Source organism: Cicer arietinum, chromosome 5 (assembly GCF_000331145.2).
Source record: "Cicer arietinum cultivar CDC Frontier isolate Library 1 chromosome 5, Cicar.CDCFrontier_v2.0, whole genome shotgun sequence".
Taxonomy (NCBI): Eukaryota; Viridiplantae; Streptophyta; class Magnoliopsida; order Fabales; family Fabaceae; genus Cicer; species Cicer arietinum.
The window spans coordinates 66498648-66521248 of record NC_021164.2 but is presented as its reverse complement, the minus strand read 5'-3'; the positions used below and the strand labels follow the sequence as shown (position 1 = coordinate 66521248).

The following is a 22601-nucleotide window of genomic DNA, read 5'->3' as shown; positions in this document are numbered from 1 at the left end:
GCAAATTTCAATTAGCTTAATTATATTTAATGTTAACAATTTAAAAATGTTCTTCAATTAATATTACTAAGAAACAAACTCTCATAAAAAATTAAATAAAGAAAAAAACAGTTTGATGACTATATTTATATTTTATAATAAATTAATAAAATAGAATAAAATCAATTAACATTTTAAATATGAGTGTAAATTCCATACATTGTGAGTGTAAAAAAAATTATTTTATCAATGTATTTATTTATGTGATTTTTAAATTAATTATAATTAATGTCAAATATTTTTAATAATTTAAAGGTTATGATTTATTGATTGGTAATATTTTTTTATAATCTCACAATGTATTGAATTAAATTATTGTAAAATAATAATAATATTAATACTATTATTTTTGCTTATATATGTGTTTGAGGGAGTAATTGCCAATGAACTAACTAAAGCACCTAAGTAGCCTGTCTTTGGTCGACTAATTAAGTAATCTTGCACCATCGCACAACCACTAAGAGCTTCCTGAATACATTGAATCTAGACGAGTTTTTTCAAAAGCACTCTAACTTAGACCTATACATTGAGTTGAATAGAACGTGACATGTGAATGACATGGAAGCCATAGTGCGTAATTGCACTCACTAATCACCCGATTTGAAATTTGTTGCTTTATCTATCAACTATTCAAAAACTTTTCTTTTTTGTTTGTTGAGATGGATCTATTATAGCTCAATGTTCCGATAGACAAACACAAACACAATTGATGGTTCATTAGTGATTAATATCTAAATAATATTATTTAATATTTTAATAATAACCGATATTATTTAAATGTAAAAATTTATGATTTTTTATTTATTTAAAAATGAGACAGTAATTTAAGTAGTATCAGATCATAAAGTTTAATTTTGAGCGATTTATATTCATTTTCTATTATTTTTATCAAACGAAAATCAACCAACATCAATATCGTTAAAAGTCATAGAGTTTTGAATAATTTTAAAATTACAGTTCACAATAACCACTTATCAAAATGATCCACTTTAAAATTTATCTCTATTATAACTATATGTTTGGTATCAGGTAAATTTGTTAGAATTACAATAAGTCGCCGTAAATTTCCAAAACTACAATTTGTATACTCAAGCTAATATCAAACATGCATTTAGCATGTGAAAAAGTATTGTGGGGATTAAAATTGATTTATAAAATTGAGTTTAATTATTTGTTTTATAAAAATAATATTATTTTGTATATTGTTCTTTTAAGTCTCAAAACATACACAAATTAATTTTATTTTACTTTTCATTTAACTTTATTAGAAAAAACGATCATATGAATAAGTTTTGATTAAGGTCTATATCAAAGTCACGTCAACATATATTGTGTTCTAATGCAATTTTTAAAATGAGACATTTTTCAAGTTTGTTGTTATATTTCAGTAAAACTATCCTATTTCCATTTAAATTTATTTTTTAGACTTTTTTTAATATCGAAAATTATTTCCCGTAAAAAAGATCCAAAATAATTTATTAAAAAATTGTTATTGTTGTCGATTTTATTTAATGTTTTATAAATTGATATTAAAGTTAATCAATTTAATCTTCACTGAAATGTTATTAATTTTAAACAAAAAAATATTTATGCAAGAACATTGAATAAAATGGTAAAATAAAAAAATTATGTATTCATTTTGGTTTTCGGTTCACATTGTTTTTCATTTGTGGTGCCCTTTTCCTTTAATTTTTTGGCAGCCTTTTTTAATATATTTTTGTTGTTTCTCTTTCCAAAATCCAACTTTAAAAACAAATAAACACGCCCCTTGGGAAAGGCCTTGTGGGCTGTCCATGGGCCTGGGCCTGTCTATACTTGTGGTCAAGCTTCCATTTTAGCAGCAAGTATTGCATCTATAGCTTCTCCCACAGACAGGAAAACCCTTCCTCCAATTTCGCTCACAAAGTTAGCCAATCTCAGTTTATGAATTACTTGCCATCTTGGGTTAGCGATGGATAACTGAAAGAAAAAAAAGAGATTGCATTAATTAATAATATACATGTATGTATAAAACATTTTCTATTTATCAATTGCAAGGTAGAGGGAATAAAATTAAGAAAAATTCACCGTGACTCCACGTAAAGTAAGATTTTGATTCAGCTCCACCAGAGAAGCTATTCCCGCTGTGTCAATACTCACAAGACCTATCATATATTATAGATACAATGTCAAATTTGGGTAATAATATAAGTTATGTTAATTAGTGCACCTTTGAATATGCCCCCAAGACTCACTTGATGTATCAATAATGACAACTTTGATACTTCTTTCTCCTTTACTATTTTCATCTTCTCCATCAATCACCCATCTCTCGATCCTTTCCCTAATAGGACTTGCATTTGTAAAACAAAGCCAAGCAGATTTTACAGAGACAACCAAAACTCCAGGCATGTTAATCGCCATTGGATATTGTTCTACATCACCAAATGCCTCACTTCCTGGAATCCTTCCAAAAACCGCTATACTAGGTTGAATTGATATCAAAAGTATTTTTGCAAATGATATCATAGTCTGCAATCCAATTTTGGTCCCATTTATATTAATTTTTCAGTAACACAAGTTAAGGTTCTATGAGAAAAAAGAAAAGAATATACCCCAATTGCAAGGCCCATTGGAACAGATAAAAACAACACTCCTAAAAAGGCACCAGAGCAAGCAAGGAAATCTAATTTATCAACTTTCCAAATGTCATATACTTTCTTAATGTCAATGAGTCCTGGTACAGCTGAAAGAATTATTGCTGCTAGCATTGCTTTGGGAGTGAAATATAAAAGTCCTGTCAAAAATTTAATTGACAGCAACACCGTGAGTGCCATCACTATGCTTGACACCATTGTTTGAGAGCCAGCATTATAATTTACAGCAGTACGTGCAATAGAACCTGCATTGTATTTTTTTTTTATTAATAAAATCACTTAAATTTGTTGGAAAATAACAATAAAAATTCACCTGATCCAACGTAGCAAGAAGTGAAAGATCCAATTATGTTCATTATGCCTAAGGATAGAACTTCTCTGTTTGGATCAATTTTGTAACCTCTTAGAGATGCAAATAATCTGCCAACAGCTACACATTGCTATGGTTATACAAATAAAAACATTATAATTAGAAAGACTACTAGTATCATTAAAGATCATTATTAGTATTAATTGACATAAATAATTTGAATAAGAGGGAACCCTACCGTGGTTGAAATAATAGCAACAGTCAACCCTATTTTGATCAAAGGACCCAAATATTTACCATTACTATCAAGTTGTAATTGGTTGATTGAGTTTGGATTCAAGCTACCTCCTTTGATTGGTCCTAAGACTTCAATTTTGTAGTCCTCAATTTTTAGTTCATGAACATTTACTTTATATGCAATAGCAGAGGATATAATGAATGAAAGAATAGGAGCAATATGTGACAGCCACACAAGTTTCTTTTTCCTTCTCCCCTGGTTCAATATTCAAGATTAGTTTAGTTTTAGCACATGCAATTCTCATAGAAAACATAACTACAAATGAACAATCAGTTGGGGAGGTTTATTTGTTCAAATATTTTCCTATTTTCATTTTCTAATGTATATGTTGATTTTACCTTGATGATAAATAATTATTTGACATTTTTATTATTTCAAATAATTATTAAGAACTAAAATTATGAAAAATTTTAAAAAATAAAAATAAGAAATATTTTCACAAAGTAAATTTCCCACTTCTACTAACTGTAGAGCCATAAATAAATAAATGAAAGATTTACTAACCAGGAGTCTGGTAAATAGGATGAAAGACAAAAATGAGAATCCAATAATAAAATTGCAAGGATGCCACTTTGACTGAAAAAGGTCAATGAAAACAAAATATCAATAATTAAATAAATTTCAAAAGCTTTGATATCAAATTAAGTATGGTACATTTTGCTTACTTTGTTTTTGTAGGATGTCCAAAGAGATTTAATCACAGAGAATAAATCACTCTTGCTAGTAAAGTTGACAATCCCAAATAATCCTTTCAATTGTTGTAGTACAATGCCTATCGCAACTGCTTGCAAGAACCCCACCATTGTAGCATCAGAAAGATAATCTACTAGAAACCCAAACCTGTAATATAAAAAAGAAATATGATGATAAACTATTGGAATTGGATAATTGAGGGACTAGCATTTCATCACTGCAAATAAGTGAATGTTTGGATTCACATTTGAATTTAGTAGAATCACATTATGCTACATAATTTCAACATAAACATAAATTATGTTTTGGATCTTCAATAAAATCGTCAAATTCATCCTAAGTTTAAACGTATATTAAATAGGTATTTAGTTATGCAGTGACAAAAATTAATTTTGAAATAATTATTAATTCAATAAAATTGATGTTAAGTTAAAATAGAGTTGAAGGGAACGCAACATAACATTGAATGTAAAGGAGAATTGAATAAAAAAATTTAAATAAAAGGTAAAAACTTGAGCTTCAATGTAAAATCAATTGAAATGCAAAATTAATCTTACTCGAGAATGAGGTAACATGCTAAAACTAATTTTATACTCTAGCAATACAAAGATAGCACAGAACAGACCTGAAGAATCCGAAAGCAACTTGAAAGACACCAGTAAAGAAAGTTGCAGTCAAAACAAGTTGAGTGTAAGCAATGGAATCATGAATGGGATCTTTCAAAGTTTGAATCATTGATGAAAGTAAGAGTGAATCCACAGTTGCAGGTCCAATCACTATCTCCCTTGAACTCGATATCAAAGCATAAACAAGAGGTGGAACAATACTAGTATCTGAGTAAATAAATAAATAAATAATCAATCATATAATTTTCACCTTAAGTCAAATGTGTATAGCATTTAGAAAAAAAATATGTCACTATTTATGCAACTTACATAGGCCATACTCAGGACTCATATTTGCCAAACTCGCATTTGCCATAGCCTACAAAGCCAAAACACATCCATTTTAATTCATTGAATCAAGGTTAATAACATCGCTAATTGTAAGTTTTAAGTGTCTAATCGCTAATTTGTGAGAAATTAATTATTTAGATATTTTATTTTCTGTACGAAATTAATTGACATGTGAGAACTATGTGTTGATTAATTAATAGCTGAACCTGTGGAATAGCAAAGATTGCTAGGATTAGACCCCCCAAGACATCAGACTTGAATTTGTGAACATTGTAGTTTTTGAATGAAGCAAAGATTGGAAACAGAGCTTGCAAGAAGGTGAATACTATTTTGGGCGAATTTTGATGTTTAAGAGAAAATAATGTAACACCCAGTTGAGCTTCCTTTAGATTTTTCAAGATTCGATACAGCATACATGGTGGCTCTGGAGGATTCAACACCCATAGTGCAATGCTGTCCCTGCCAATGTCATTCTTCTCATTCTCAAGATCCATTATCAACACTTCTAATGTGTGTGGTACTACACTCAATGCCACGATATTTGCTTAGGACATTATTATTATACTTCAATAAATAAATATGATATAAGGATTTAACCAATCAAGAATGTGGAAAGCGAAGCTCAACTGTCCCAGTTTGTTTAAAATTCAACAAGTTGGAGCATAAACAAAGTTATGAACTTAAACTCTTCACTTAAGGTCATATAGATTATTGAATTCAAATCAATCACCTTTCCTTTTCATTGTCTCTTATATAAATCAAATTCAGAGTAATCACGGAGTTATAAAGATGTTTGGGGAGTTAGATTGTGTAGTTTATTGTGTCAAAAAATGATTTAAAAATAATTACCAATCATCGAAGAATACTGGATTACGTAAGTCGTGGACTAAGTCATTTTCACAAGAACTTGAAACTTTTTATATAATGATGAAAGTTATCTCACATATGTAAATTATCCAATATGTGACTTTAATATTTATAGAGTTGTAAGTTAATCCATGTATGAAAGCTTTCCAATGTGGGACTTAACAATTTTTAAATTCACAAACTAACATACTCTCTATGTTCTAACAATCTGTCACTTGAATTATAAAAAATAAAAAAAAAAAAGTGTTTTTAAAATATCATCAAACACTTCTATAAGATTGTGCATAAACAAATGTGTTTTCCGACTTAAACATTTGCATAATAAGATTCAAATTCAGCAAGAGTGATTTGTAGTTTTGAACTCTATCTCTAACATCAAACTCACACATAACTTTTTCATAGTTGTATTCTCAACAGCTCGTGTATTAATGGTCATACACGTCTATCCTAGTATAATGAACGCTCTAGACATTCTGCTTCAACATTCCATAGCAAGCGGCCTCACTTCTACATTCACATAGGTGAGTCTATCAAGAGTACTTTGTAGCTATGTACTCTATTCCACATAGAGTATAGACCTAATGAAAGAGTTTCTATTACATCATCATATCATTACTTCAAGAATCATGCTTCTTTGATTTATAATAACATGTTTATCTCATATCACTTCATGACTTGTTATTGTCCATTGAACTTAATTCTTGAGATTTCCAGTCTTTTAGGTCGGGTTACCATCATGAGTGACTCATTGATCTATAGGCAATAGTCTCATCCTTTTGGATGTATTTGAGATTTTTTTTTCTCTAGTTAATCATTTCATCAAAGGATTTGCTAAGTTTTCATCAATGCGAATAAGATCCACTCTAACAATTCCTTTTGAGAGTAACTCTCAAACTGTGTTGTGCTTACAACGTATTTGTCATCTTTTACCGTTGTAATAACAATTCTCAATTTTCGATGTATTTAGGATTTTCTCTCTAGTTAATCATTTCGTCAAAGGATTTGCTAAGTTTTCATCAACGTATCTCCATTTATGTTAAATATATAGTCACCGGTTATTTTGGAGTCATCTGATAAAGTGTTTCAATCAACATCATTATATCCTTCAAGGACAGCAGAAAATCTTTGATAATGTAATCTGAAACTCGTGGTCTTTTTAAGGTATCTCATGGCTCTCTCAATAGCGTGTCAATGCTCCATACTAGGACTACTAGTAAACCTACACAATAGCCCTACGTCGTAGGACAGCAGGAAATCTTTGATAAAGTAATCTGAGATTCATAGTCCTTTTAAGGTATCTCATGACTCTCTCAATAGCGTGTAAATGCTTCATACTAGGTTTATTATTAAACCTGCACAATAGTCCCACGACGTAAACAATGTCAGGTCTAGTAAAATCAGAGGCATACCTTAAGCTGTCATTGATGCTCGCATATTCAGTTTGTCTAACACTTTCACCAGTGTTTTCAAAAAGTTTTACACTCAGCTCATATGGTGTGATAATAGGTATACATTCAAAGTAATTGTATTTCTTTAAGATATTTTTAACATAGTGACACTGATAAAAAAAAACTATTTTTGGATCTAGTAATCTTGATTTGAAGGATTACATTCGCTTCTTCGGGATCTTTCATATCAAAGTTATTACACAACAATGATTTAACAGTATTTACAACATGAATGTTTGAACTAAATATGAGTAAGTTGCCTACGTAGAGACATATGATAGTGCAAATGTCATTTTCAGATTTATAATAAATACATTTGTCACTTTTATTCACTTTAATCTCATTTGATATAATCAAGTTATCAAAATTTTCATGTCATTGCTTAGGAGCTTGTTTAAAACCATGCAAAGATTTATCTAACTTACATACCTTGTTTTCTTGTCTATGAATCACAAGACCTTCAGGTTGCTCTGTATCCATTTGGTATAACACCAAGTTATGAATAGTAGCAAGTAAAATTAGTACCCTAATTGATGTAAATCTAGTTCCATCGAATTTTAGTTTCCTTTTCAAAATCCATTTACAACCTATTAGTTTGCAACCAGGAGGCATGTTTACTAAATGTTAGATCTTGTTAGATTCTAGTACCCTAATGCATAGGCCATATAATCGGATCCATAATATTATTTGCAACTCTTGCTCTTTTACTTTTTGAAGTTATGTTTCAGCTTGTTTGTTGCTTTCAGTGCTCCTAATCACGAGAATGTGACTTGTTATGGTGTCTCCACCATTTCTCAATTTGAAAGAGAATCTATTTTCATAAAAGACAACATCTTTTGACTTTATGATCACTTTAGAGTTTAGGTCATAAAACATATATGTTTTGTTATTTACTGCATACTCAATGAATACATATTCATATGCTTTACTGGATAATTTGACTCGCTTGGGATCGAGAATTCTAACATAAGTCAGACTGCTCCAAGTTCGAAGATAAGACAAGTTAGGTTAATATAAGTTTTATTCTTTCTTTCAACTTTACCATTTATTTTAGATTAATATGGTGCAACTGTTTCATGTACAATTCCATGCAGTTTATAAAAATCATTAAATAAACTAGAATCATACTTTGTTTATCTATCACTATTACGAAACCTCATAATATTTTTACAAAATTGGTTTTCAAATTATTTTTCAAAAATTAATAATAAGAATAACAACAATGTTTCACAGTTTTCTTTGTATATGAAATTGTCATTGATTCAACACTAGATCAAATTTATTGCACCAAGCTATATGAATGTTCCCCTTTCCAAATTCACCACACATGTAACACTTACACGATGGTTTTTCACAAAATTATTTGCAAATTAAGTCATTTCAACTCAATCACTTTATCAAGTGTTTGGTTCACATATATAGTCAAAATCAAAATATTTTAGCAAAAAAATTAATACTTATCATGTTCAAAATGAGTGAATTGTGAAAGTAAAAATAAAACAAATCACTCTTGTAACATAAATCATGGAAAGACTAAGTGAATTCCACTATCAATTCCTAATAATAAGTAGGAACTATTAGTTACTTAGTAAAAGAAACAATCCTAATAAGTATGTCACCTAAGTAAAAGAAATTTGACTCCCAAAGCTAAGTGTACTACACATTATGTCTGTGTTTCTACGTCGGTTAGTTTCTTTTTATTAAAAATAAAAGGTTTAATTACATATTTGGTTTTCTTATTTTAGTTGAATTACAAAAATAGTTTACATTTTATTTTTCTTCAGTTTTGGTTCTCCAAACAAAATTTTCATCCAAAAATTGATAATATCACATTATTTATGATCATAGATTTTAGATACAATTGTTGTACTAGAAAATCTTGAGACATAGTGTAGCTTAAATAAGCACAAAACAGAAATATAACCCAAAAAAGTTGAATCTTTGCGTTTTTCTCATAAATTAAAATGAATCTTCTCTCATTTTTTATTTTTTTACTAAGTGTGAAAAATATTACTCAGCCAATTAACATAAGATGATAGAAGATATTAATAACTTATTTTATAATATATGCAAAGAATTAGTATGTATTTAGATTCAAATATCCCTACTGTTTTTTATTACATCACTATTTACATTGTAGTTTTTCGAATTCTCTTTTCGGCTAAAGGTTAAGTTGAAAATGAATATTAATTAGATTTTGAAATTTTAAATATTATTAATGTTTTCTTAAAAAAATTGAATAACTTTTTTGGCTAGAAATATAAAATTATTTATTCAAATAGATAAAGTATATTGAAAAATTACAAATTTAAATTGGTTAAAATCAAAAAAAATAAATTTACCAACAAACTTATACTACTAATGTTAATATCATAAAACAGTAAATTTTTATAAATAAAATATAGTCTATAAATATAATAAAATTGATGTGTTTGAAATATTTATATTTTTAAATTTGTAACATTAATTATATTAAAATCATTGATTAAATCTAATATGAGTCAAATAAACATTGTATAAAGATTAAAAAAAAAAAAATCAAAACAACATCACGTTATGCCAACAAAATTAAAAAAAGTTCAAAACATGTATAAATCAACAGCTTAAACAAATAAGAAATATATTATTAAAAATAAATAAAAGATATGAAATGGAAGGTAGTAGTAATACGCAATAATCAATTAAAAGTAAACAACAACATCGCCGACAGTAGAAATACACCAAGGGGCCAAAAATAAAAACATCAATCCCTCGAGAGGCCCAAAAGGCTTCCAATACTAATCGTTGTAAATTCCTTCGGAAGCTGTTGACCCAAAATAAAATATCCTTCAGAAGCACGAACGAGGACCCCACGACTTCATTTCATTCATTATGACATAGGCTGCTGGCGAGGAATTAAATTAGAACGATAGTACTTTCATCCATTCCGATTTTTGGGGGAAATTGTATTGTGTGAATTGATGTGTTTTGTAAATTTGATTGAATAGATATTATTTTGAATTGGAAAAGAATTACAGCAATAACAGCAACATTAAATTTTAAATTCAAAATATCATTTGAATCAACTACAAAAAATTAGGAGGTATATTTCTAAAAACAAAGAATGGCATTTTAGTCAAATTGAATATGTAAATTGATAGTCCTACTCCTATATAGTGTCGTACACTGTATACATAGCGTTAGAGCATCTCCAACGGCCATGAACTCAATATGGGTTCATTAAATGGGGTCCACGGTGCTACATCATCTTGAAATAACTCATTTATTTTTTACTCCAACTGTGAACTCACATGTTCTTTAGATAAGGTCCACCACTAATAAATCATTTATTTATTATTATTCATAAATTAATAATAAAAAAAATAACCGTATCAAAGTACCGTTCCTTCGAGAACGGTTATGACAGTTTGACACATCTCCAACAGTAAACTCACTAAAAACTGAAGGTTACGTAATTACACCTAACAGACGAACTCATTTTGGTTACCATTGGAGATGCTCTTGGTAGGAGTTGAGTACTTATTAGCTTTAGTTAAAGATAAGATCTTGAAAAAATTAATAATAAAGGAGATGTAAAGTAGAAAATGAAATAATCATAATGATCACTTCCGATTCCAGATGGATTTCATGGCTTGATATCATGTTGAAAAGTATAGTTAAATTTAAAATTGAAAGAAATAATTAAAAAAATATTAAATTTGAAGTTAATGATACAAAGAATATAATACAATTAAGATAGAGTATACATTTATATAGTGCTTCTAATATAACTAACATAACCAGCTTTCATCTAATTATATCTAATTTTTTATTATTTTAAACCAATTCTAACATATATCTAAGTATATCTAACAAGTATCACAATTTTTTTTATATTATAGCATTTAACATGATGACATATTATCATAAGTTAACTTTGTTAACAAATAGAGTGACAAATAATCAAATTGAATAATATTTTGAAAAAGGTAAAGAAGAGGATTAGATTGATACATATGTACATTTTTTAATAGTGAATGAAGATTGGAATCAAAAGGTCAATTTGATAGTTGTACCATTTTAAATAGTGCATGAAGATTGGAATAAAAAGGTCAATTTGATTGGAATTCCAATATCACAATTTCATATATAGGAACATCAGGGTCGACTCAAAGGAGAGGCCCAAAGAGTATTGTTTTAGACCTTATTAAAATATATATTTTTATTTTAGTTTTTATAAGGTCAGAATTCCAATAAAAATATACTATAAAAACTATTATGTATCACGTAACTATAGCCAAAAACAAAAAAGCCTCTAAAAGAGGAGACTTTCAATTTTTAGCATAATCATTAATTTAATTGATATTTGTGTTGATCGTACTCAATCAAAATCATATAATGATTCACCTATTTATGAAAAAGATATTACATCTCATGACATTACTTTAAAGGTCATTATTTTTCATTAAAAAAATATATAGATCTCTCAAAGTATCATATTAAAAATTTGATCTTAAATTTTGTTATCTATAAGATAAAACAATTGTTTTTTCACTTTGACTATGCTTCCCAGTTCCTTGTTTTGCTTTTATTTTGAATTTTACTTGTGTGTTTAGCTCTTGTCTTTGGCCATAATATATTCCAATATGTGTTTATAATTTATTCATCTCTTCTTCATGTGTTAATATATTTTTCTAATTTAGATGACATATAAGTAAATACTTATATTCTAAATTATTAGTCTTTTTTTTTCTTTGTTTTCAATTGGAGCAGGATCAACAATTTCTATTTGGTGGATCAGGAACTAGAAGAAATTTTATTTGATTCACTTTTATTTATATTTATGATTACAAAGAGTATGATATGATGTCTTTCATCAGTAGCAACAACACTTATAATTATAATATATATTTTGTTACTAAAAAAATTATTCAATTTATAGTCATAATAAATGAGTTTAAATTATATGTATACATTCAATTTAAAAAAAATGTCTATATGCCCTCTCATTAATGTGTTGTCATGTTATTTAATGTATTTTCATTCTTGTACGTTTTTTTTTTTCAAAATTTAAAAATGTTAAAAGAATAATTTGATGAACATCCAATTTTTTTATACATACAACATTTGATTGACCACATACAAAATTATGGTTAATTGAATTGAACAAATCATTAATTTAGATCACATTTAAAATTATAGATAGTTATACTTTAAAATTAATCATAAATTTTAAATACAATTTAAATTAATTATCTATTAAGATAAATTAACTATATATATAAACGTGATTTATCTAATATCGTATGTGTAGATTAAATTAGGTGTGTGAATATCATTACCAAAAAAACACCCCAAGGGAGTTTTGTCTATTTTAAACCGGAATGAGAATTTTGTCTCTCAAAATCATAAAAAAATATAACGAAATATACACAATTTTTTCTTAAAAAATATAGCGAAAATTCACCTAAAATATAGAAAAATATGAATATCTTGTTCCGTATTTTTACCCCAATATATTAAATATTTATAGAGCTACCATTTGAGTTATACCTACATGATAAATCCAACCATTTGTGATTGCTGAGTATTATTAAAAAGGTAAGTTAATTGTTATTTAACGGTCAGTTGAGTAGCTTGGATTAAATTTATTAAAAAATGAACGAACTTTTAAAAAGCAATGTAGTATTAGACATTTGATATAGGGTATAAAATATGGAGGCTAAATTACATTCGTGGTCCCTTAACTTAATTTCAGGTAATGTTTTAGTCCCTTATCTTTTTTTTTCTTTCTGATTTAGTCCTTTATTTCTAATAATATCAAATAAAGTATGAAAATATGAGTTTATTTGAAGATTTACATTACAGATTTGATGAAATTTGTATTATATTGAAGAATATAATTAATTTTATGAGTTTTGATTGAATTTTTTTTTTTAATTTTTATTTAAAAAAGGATAACGTTGTTGAAATTTTAAAACATAAAATATCAAATTGTCATTTAAAATTAAAATAAAGGACTAAGTCGAAAAAAAAAAAAAAAAGATAAATGACTAAAACGTTACCTAAAATTAAGTTAAGAGACCACATATGTAATTTAGCCAAATATGAAATATTGAAGTGTTTATTCTATAAAAAAGAAGGAGAGTAGTCTCGAGAATTTAACTTATAAAAAATTATTAATATTAAGAAGAGAAGGAATTTGTTAGCATTTTGAAAAATGAATAAATGCGTGACGTTGGCAAGATGAGGAAGATGGGCGCAAGCAACGGCTGAGATTGGATGTGAGAGTTGACACGTTTCGTTTATCTTGGAGACCCAATTCCCACACACACATCCCTCCTCTTGGCGTTGAAAAAGAAGAAGATGTTGCTTGTTGGAAAGCGTCCTCGCCCATCAGTTATGAGAAGAACAACAAGCATCAGTGGCGATATGTCCATGGACTTAGAACCCCATCACGAGGAATTACTCATTTCTCACTCTCACCATCAGGGAACACACGGTGGATTGACGGTACCTGATCACACAAAAACTGTTTCACTCATTTTCCCTTCAACCACTAACACTAACAATCATAATCCTCTACACACTGCCCATGCCATACACAATACACCTCACTTTCTCCTAACTTGTGCCCTATGTAACTGTCGTTTGCCACCCGCTCGAGACATCTATATGTATAGGTATCTATATATTTTTTGTTTTTTTATTAGCTCTTAATTAATACATTTTTTTTTTCTCAATATTTTAAATAGTTAATCGTCCTAATTCATTTTTGTTTAGAGGAAATTAATTTGGTTTGAGCTGAGAGATTGAAATAAAATTGAATTGATTTCAGGGGGGATACGGCATTTTGCAGTTTGGAGTGCAGAGAGCAGCAAATGAAACAAGACCGCCGCGTATCGCCACCGTACACGGCCACCGTCAAAGCTTCCACTAAAAGCGAAACAGCTGCTTGTACTTGAAGCGAGGGTTGCTACACACTTGTGCATACTTATAATAATGAATTATTATTTTTAATAGAATATTATTATGGTATTATTAATTAAGAATGAAAATTAATGTCACGCTTACCATGCCTCATGTAATGTATGTGTACGACAAAGCAAGGCAACCCCATTTCTCTCCTTGTCCCAATCATTATTACATTATGGCTTTTTCACGTTTGCTAGTGATTCTTATCAACATAATTCCGCTACAAACTTTGTAAGTGACTGCTGTATTACTACCTATTTGAATTTTTCTGATTTCATGTCTAAAATGTCTCATATATCTATATCTATGTTTTCAGAATGCAAGCCATTTCCTTCATCAATATTATTTCACTATAATTAGATGGATATTAGTAGATCAATAATAATTTATCACCCTGATGCCTCAAGGTTTAAAGCACATTAACAAATATTATAAATTATCAATTAAATATATTTTTATATCGACAAAAAAATTAAACTCACGATTTTATTTCTTTCTCTTTTAAGATATATATATATCATTTACCGTGTATACCAAATATTTTTTAATAGATGCATTTGCTTTGGTGTTTACTCTAAAAAGTCTTGGCTCATTAGCATATTCAATTTATTATAAGTTTTATGACGCAGAGCCTTAATACTAGCAAGTCCAATATGTGTTACTTTCGCAAAGCGCTAAGCGACTATGAGAGGCTGTCGACAAAATCAAATGCAACAAAACTTAAAAAGATGCGGGACCCACTTCAAAATCGCAAAAGCGATGTAAATTAGCCATCAACCGAAAACAGGAGTCTTCAGATTTAAGTCTCATTTATTTTATAAAAATATTGTGTTTGTGTTTAATTATTGTTAAGAATCATAGTTGATAAAAATTTATTTTTAAAAAAATAATATGAAACAATTTTGTTAACATTTTTATTGTATATAAAATATAGATAATAATTCATTTAAAAAATTTCTTTTTATTAATATGTACAATTAATATAATTTAAAAAATAATAATAAATGTTTTAATAAAAGGAACAAATCTTAATTCCTTTTTAGTATTTATGTATGTATGTCCTCTCAATGAGCGGTAGATTTTAAAGGCTCGAAAGCATGACATTTTTTCCCATTTTGTTTTTTACCCAGAAAATAATTGAAAAGTTTAATAAAAACAAAATGAGATGAATGAATGATGGGGATTGATGGCACATCAACAACAACGAATCAACCTCTAAAGATCCATGCGTGAACTTGGTTTGGTGACGCCAAGGAGCACTCTCTCTTTTCCTTTCGCATGATGTTTTATTTAGAGCCTTAAAATATGGTCACTTACCACTAAGAAAAAGTATATCACATAATTTATGCTTTAGCTTTATAAAAGAAAATGAGAGAGAAAAAAAATAAAAGAAACAAAGAGTAGAAAGTGTGATGATTTTGTAGTTTGTTTGGTATAAGAGAAGTAGAACGAAAAAAATATAGATATATTTTGTTCTCTTATTTGGTTGTGTACAAAGTGAAAGAAAAGAAAGAAAAATAGATCATAAAATAACACATACTTTTTTTTTTCAAAAGGTAAAATGAAAAGACAATATTAAAATAAAGAAATCATTTTCTTTTTTACAATTTTTTCTCCTACTTTCACATTTTCTTCTCAATCTGAGAATATTTAATTTTGTGGGTCTCAAATTCATTTTTCTTTCTTTCTTTTTTATTATAGTTGAGTATCAAACAATTGAAAAAAAATCAGATTTGTGTATTTTCATTCCTTTTTAAATTTTTCATTTCTTTCTCTTGTTCCAAACATAATATTAGTGTTAGTCACAATGCTAAGAATCACTTTTGTAAAAATTAACTGATGGCTTATAAATATTAAATTGATTAAAGTGTTTGATTAAATTAACAATTCAATTAATTTAAAAATATAAAATATCATAAAATGACATTCTTAATTAAAAATATATTTGATATCAATTAATATTTAAAATTATTAATTTAAAATTTATTGTTCAGATATTTGTATTTATTTATTGAGCTAATTTAATTATTTAAAATTATAATAAATAAATTTTTAGATTATTTAATTTATAGTATTAATCATTTTAAATTCTTATAAAGAATTTAAAATTATAATAAGTGAATTATTTATTAATCTCATATAGTTTTTAGTTATTTAACTAGTTAGTTTATTTTAAATTATAATAAATAAATTATAAAAAGTAAAAAAAAAGATTTTTAATTTCAATAATAAAGGTAAAATGGTAGAGAGAAAAAGTTATAAACTCAAAAAGTACTTGAAATGACTAATAAAAAATTATTATAAACAACTATAAGCTCATAGTAAAATCAATCTTACCAAACAAGTCTTATAAACCTATTTTAAAAAATTTATTGTTGAAAGAGACTTGATTAAGGAATTCATCCTAGACACGTGGGATATATATATTTTATGTTGCAAAGACCGAAGAAGGAAATTATTATCACGTTCTAAATAAGATATCATATAATGAAGAGGAGTCGAAATATAGTGGAGACATAACATATTCTTAGTCACTACATTATTCGATTAGTCTCACGTTTTCAGAACCATTAAATCAGTGAAATTTCAAAGATAACCATAGTGAGGTCGGTCTCAAAATCCATAACACAAAGAACTAAATGTCACAATGAATCGGTGGATGGGTTTGAGAGGATCATCGAATAACACTTGAGAAAATAGAAACATGTATTAGGGATGTGAGTGTAAAGAAGAATCAAGGGCTTATGGTCGATACACCACACCACCGTAGCTCGAACTTTTGGACTTGATAAGGCCTTTTCAAAGCTAGAACCATCAGATCTAGATGATGTGTTTTGGATCAAGTTGCCTTGTTGATTGGGCCTGTTGTTCTAGGTTGGTGTTAATATGATGAAGACTTCTTCATCGCCTTCCAAATATGACATGAGTTAGAGTAAGCCTTATTCGAGAGTTAATACTATGCGCATTCATGTTGCCTCATAGTATATATGTGTTTTAAAAGTACATTTATATGTTGCAAATTTTCACATATTCCAAATACTTTCCCTTTGGGTTTTTATTTTATACTAATCTTTTATGTTGATTCCGTTTTTAAAAGAATCGTTGTTTTTATTAATGATGTTTATATGAAGCACTTGAATTTTACTATTAATTTTTTAGATAGAAGAATTAAAATTAACTTTTCTTATTTTCGGACGGACTAATTTGTCCCTTCAATTTTTTTTTACAATGTGCCACTTAATGTATTCTGGTTCATGATTAATGTGTCTATGATTTTTTTTTAAGAGATTTAAATTGCACGCGTTTTTTTATAGATTAATGAGTTGCAGTGAAGTATCTAGATGAGAGTTCACACAAATCTTAAAAAATAAAATTAATAAAAGTGTCTAAAAGTGAATATGATTGAGAAAATTAAATTTTGTACTCTCAGATTTATATTTCACATTTGTAATTTTATCTATAATATTTTCACAATATTCTCCTGGTCAATACTAATAGTAAAAAAAATTCAGACAATTCACATCCTCTTCCAAAAATCATAAAAATTAACATTTTTCTTTTTAAATTTTTGAATAAAAAATTCATTATTCGGATTTTCAGATAATTAAATTTATAACCAATAAATTCATTTTCAAATTTTACAGTAATTATTTTCTATTCAGAAATTTTATTTTCAAATTTTTCAATTAATAAAATAACTATTGAAAAATTAAAAAAATAAGTCTTCCTGTTGAAAATCACTACTGAAATTTTTATTTTTCAAATTTTTCCTTTCGTAGAATAACCACCGGAAAATTAATTGAATCTTCTAGTTTTTGAATTATTTTTCTATCTTATTATTGCCTATCATATATTTCGAAATAAATTTTATTGTCTATTATAAATTTCAAAAACAGAAAATTTGATAGCCAAATTTTTTTCTCAATTTTTTTTTTATTCATAAAAAATTTTGAAATCCATTTTTTTGCATATAAAATTTCAAAGGCAACAATTTTTCTTGAACTTTTTATTTTTGCCTACCGAAAAATTTTTTAGACAAATTTTTCTCAACTATTTTTATCTATTAGAAAGTTTGAAAACGAAATATTTGGCAAGCCAAAGTTTTCTTTCAATTTCTTTGTCTATCAAAAATTTTAAAAACGGATCCAAATTTCTTTAATAAAATAAAAAATGTTTTTTCTTTTATAAAAAATTGTAGGTGTAGAGATTAAAGTGATGAGTACCAAATTTAATTTCTCATCATTGAAGCTTGACAGAGGAAATGATGTCCATTCGAATAAATGGGCCATGTTCAAATTATGGACTTGTACTGCAAAGGCCACCAATGCATTATGGTGATTATATGGTCCAATTATATGTTTTGGTCTTTTGAGGGCATTGACTAGTGATTATTGTGGGGTCTCATAAGTAATTATTGTCGTCCGTACGTACTACGTGGCCTAATTTGACTAATAATAATCCAGTTATTTTTGTATAGCTGATTGTGATGTTGTTGGCAACGCCATGCTGATAACTAGATAAGTATTTAATTTAGGAAAAAGATTGGTGTCCATTCATTCATTACACATTTATTCTACTTTTTAAGAGATGTAAATAATAATAATAATAATAATAATAATAATGTGATATATTGATAATATAATAAAAAAAAAAACATAGAAAATAACATTAATATGTTGAATAGATATATAAAAATTATAAATATTTATGTATAAGAGTCATTTAATTTAATCCCAAAAAAATTGTAACAATTCCAATGGAGCTACCGAGAGTAGTTCTAATCAAGGGTTAAAGAAATAAAAATACACAAGAATACGCAGATGATTCAAATAAATACCAGCTTATTAACAATGTACCAGCTTATTAGATGTCATGTTACAACTAAAACATTGCAAGGTATACAATTCGAGCAAGTCGTCTTGACACAATTATAAATGAAAGTGTTTGGACACACGTATATAAATAATAACAATTAAAAGAGAAATGATTTACTCATATCATTTAATTGTTTTTTTAATTTATTTTATTTATGTTTGTTCAATTGAGCTAAACAAGAACTGTCAATATTCGCTACTTCCCCGATTTGAAAAAATACAACCTAACATATGTAAAAAAAAGTGGTTAGATTAGTCTTTTGGTTTCTTACTTTTTTTTAGATTTGGTTTTGTTTTTTTAATTAATTTTGTTTCTCTTGCGGTCTCTTTTTACCACTTATTTGGAACCATGCAATATTTTTCTTCTTTATTGAATCTAAAATGTTTTATAGAAACATAAATCTCAATAAAGAATCATGAACATATATTTTTTTTTGGAATTTGTATTAAAGATTTTTTCAGATCTTATTAAAGTATTTTTTTTTTGTAAATTTAAATTTTTCTAAATTTGAATTTTACTAAGTTTTTCATGAATTTATGAATTTTTTAAAATGATTTTTTTGTGGATTTGGATTTATTGTATCATTGATCTCACGGGGTTATGGATTTGGGTTTGAATGTAAGAAATATAGAATTGTTGCTATATTTTTTTCTCTTATGTTAAAGTTTCTATTTTTTTTATTGGAGCTAAAATAAAAAGAAGACATGATGACGAAGATGAAAAAAAAAAAAGAGAAGAAAAAATATATGAAGACTATAATTTTGACTTTTATAAAAGTGACTCAAACAACAACATAGCCATGAAGCCAGACTGATACATAAGTTCAACTTAAAGTTTTTTATTTATTAAAACTGAGATATAATCAAATCAATTAATAAAACCATAATTACACGATTAAAATAAAAACAAATATTTATTAAGAGACTAAAACAATTATTTTTTTAAAGATAAAAGACTAAAATAATAATTTAATTAAAAATAGTTTTAATTTAAAATATTAAGAATTTTCAAGAATAATTCTACGCCTATTAAATTTTTGAAAAATACTGGCTGTTACGAGAATCGTTTGTATAAAATAATAATTATATACGGTTATATTTAACCTTGTACTTATTAATTCTCTCGTATATACATTCAATTGTTAATTAGGTCAAAATCTTTATATATTTATGAATTATTTTTTCTTATATAAACTATTCGTACTACATATCACTACTTTAAATTTTTTATTATCTAGTTTAAATAGAGGTGTTTGGGCTATTCAAATTCTAAGCCAATGACAACCAGCTTGAGATAGAGGTTTAAGTTTTTATTTTTTTAATGAATAGAAAGAGGCTTATGGCAACAATTTAATTCAATAATTGGTTTTTCCTTGTGATTAACTATTTTGGTAGATTCGTAGATAAATATTTGTGAAATTGTTTATGACTTTATGAAAATAAGCTATAATATATATTTAGTCTTTACAAAATATAATAAATTTAATTTTAATTCCTTTAAAATGAACTTTTAGTTTAAATCTCTACAAAAATTTAAGTTTAAATATGTGGCTAGTTTTTGTAAAACCTACAAAAATTCGTTTTAGTCCTTATAAATTAATTATTTCAATCTTTATATAATATAAAAAATTTGATTTTAGTTCTATATATTAAATAAATAAATAAAATTTGTTTAACTCCCGGTATGATTTTATTATAAATTATAATAAGGGTATTATAATTATTGCCATTTTTATTTAGAGAATATAAAAAATTATTAATTTTGAATAATTTATTTTTTTTACTCAATTTTAACTAATTGATTAACGTCAAATATTTATTATGTATGTAATTATATGCTCTACCAGCTTCTTTAGCAACTTATTTTCAAACAAACAATGTGAAAAAATTATAGTTAGTATATTATATTTTTTCTTATTTTTCATTTTTATATTGACGATATTAAAAAAATATTAATTTTAACTAATTCTTTATTGACAAACATTTGTTCGAAGATAATTTTTATAATACATTTGTAATTAGTAAATTAAAATTAGTCTCATTTTTATGTAGAAGACATCAAAAAATAATAAATTTAACTAATTAATTAGGGAGAAATATTTGTTCTATGTATAATTTTACGTTTCAACAATTTATTTTGTGAATCTATTTATGAGAAAGAAGAAGAATAAAAAGAAGAAAGAGATGAAAACTGAAGCGTAAAAAAATTACAATTATTGTGATAATTATAATTGTTGTTTTAATAAAATACTAATTTTTAACTAATTTATTTGTAATAAATATTTGTCTAAGTATAAAATTTTTATAATAAAAATAATTCATAAAAATAATTTTTTTATTTTGTATGAACTGAAACCAAATTTCTTAGATTTTACAAGGATTAAATTTAAAGTTATTAATTACTTAGCCGTTAAAACACTAACTGTGATTATTGTCATTTTTATTTTGAGGATATAAAAAATTATTAATGATTTAAATATGTTTTTGATTTCTGTAAATATAACTTCTTTTTTATTTCAGTTCCGTATTTTTTGTTTTGTTTACATCCCTGTAATATCAAAAAAAATTATTTTTGATACTTAACGTTAAATGGACATTACAAAAATGTTAATTGATAAAGGAAAACAATTTTTGGTCTCTGTAAATATAAAAGTTTTCAATTTTAGTTTGAGAAGAATATTTTTTTGAATTTCATCTCTATAATATTCAAAAAGTTTATTTTTTGTCCAATCTAATTAAATGCAATAATTTATACAGTTCTTTTTATAAAATACTTTCAAAAAAGTATAGTTAATTATTTTTTCTATCAATCTATCTTTATAATTTTAACTAAAATATCTTTTTACACTTTAAGTTTTGTTCATTATAACTTAAAATAAATAAAATATATATTAGATGATAAATTTTTTTTAATTATTATTTTATATTAATATAATTATAGTTAATATTATATTATTTTTTTATTATAATATTATATTATATGTGTTATGGTTGTATATCTGTTTTTTTTATTAATTATATTGTTAAAGTTACTATAATTAATATATATATATATATATATATGTTGAATATATTTGAAAATAAGTTATCTATAAAACTTAAATTAACTAATAAATAACAATATTTTTAGATTGGATACTATGTTTCGAGTTAAAATCTTGAACCTCGATGTTGTATGCGAATATTTTTACTATTTAATGTATAAATAAATAAATGATTAGTGATTTTTTTGAAACAGAGAAAATTAATTTAATAATAATAAATAAATAAAAAAGAAGATTAATAAAATTTAAATTATTGAAGTGAAAATATTTTAAACATTAATTGGCATAAGTTTATTATTAATAAATATCAATTTGTATGTTATTTTATATTTTTAAATTAGATGATTAAGTGACTTTACTAAACATTTGTTCTACATAAATAATTCAATTAGTAAGTTAATAAATACTGAATAGTATTGAGAAAAAAAGTTAAAGATTTAATATTTATTACTAATATTTTTCGATTTCTACTTACAAACTAA

The 22601-nt window shown here is 26.1% G+C and overlaps 2 protein-coding genes across 2 annotated transcripts; one reads left to right on the top strand and one right to left on the bottom strand.

Moving 5' to 3' along the window:
• Positions 1-1672: 1672 nt before the first annotated feature.
• LOC101491887 (early nodulin-70-like) lies at positions 1673-5453 on the bottom strand. Its single transcript, XM_012716404.3, has 11 exons — positions 5139-5453; positions 4912-4960; positions 4602-4809; positions 3949-4123; positions 3788-3859; positions 3224-3478; positions 2989-3115; positions 2634-2920; positions 2274-2550; positions 2107-2183; positions 1673-1998 (listed from the first exon to the last, which is right to left on the bottom strand). The coding sequence occupies exons 1-11, from the start codon at positions 5424-5426 to the stop codon at positions 1861-1863; spliced, it is 1953 nt and encodes a 650-aa protein (XP_012571858.1). The 5' UTR covers positions 5427-5453; the 3' UTR covers positions 1673-1860.
• Positions 5454-13462: 8009 nt separating this feature from the next.
• On the top strand, positions 13463-14333 carry LOC101499079 (FCS-Like Zinc finger 7). The gene is made up of 2 exons (XM_004502384.4): positions 13463-13909; positions 14065-14333. The coding sequence occupies exons 1-2, from the start codon at positions 13593-13595 to the stop codon at positions 14189-14191; spliced, it is 444 nt and encodes a 147-aa protein (XP_004502441.1). The 5' UTR covers positions 13463-13592; the 3' UTR covers positions 14192-14333.
• The last annotated feature ends 8268 nt before the right edge of the window (positions 14334-22601 follow it).

Bases quoted from the DNA above. Each gene is read 5' to 3' on its own strand.
- LOC101491887 (XM_012716404.3), bottom strand. From the start codon at position 5,426: ATGGATCTTGAGAATGAGAAGAATGACATTGGCAGGGACAGCATTGCA. The intron at 4,810-4,911 runs GTAAGTTGCATA...TTATTTACTCAG, and splicing joins GAGTCCTGAGTATGGCCTAT to ATACTAGTATTGTTCCACCT. The intron at 3,860-3,948 runs GTAAGCAAAATG...GACCTTTTTCAG, and splicing joins GGACATCCTACAAAAACAAA to TCAAAGTGGCATCCTTGCAA.
- LOC101499079 (XM_004502384.4), top strand. From the start codon at position 13,593: ATGTTGCTTGTTGGAAAGCGTCCTCGCCCATCAGTTATGAGAAGAACA. The intron at 13,910-14,064 runs GTATCTATATAT...AATTGATTTCAG, and splicing joins CGAGACATCTATATGTATAG to GGGGGATACGGCATTTTGCA.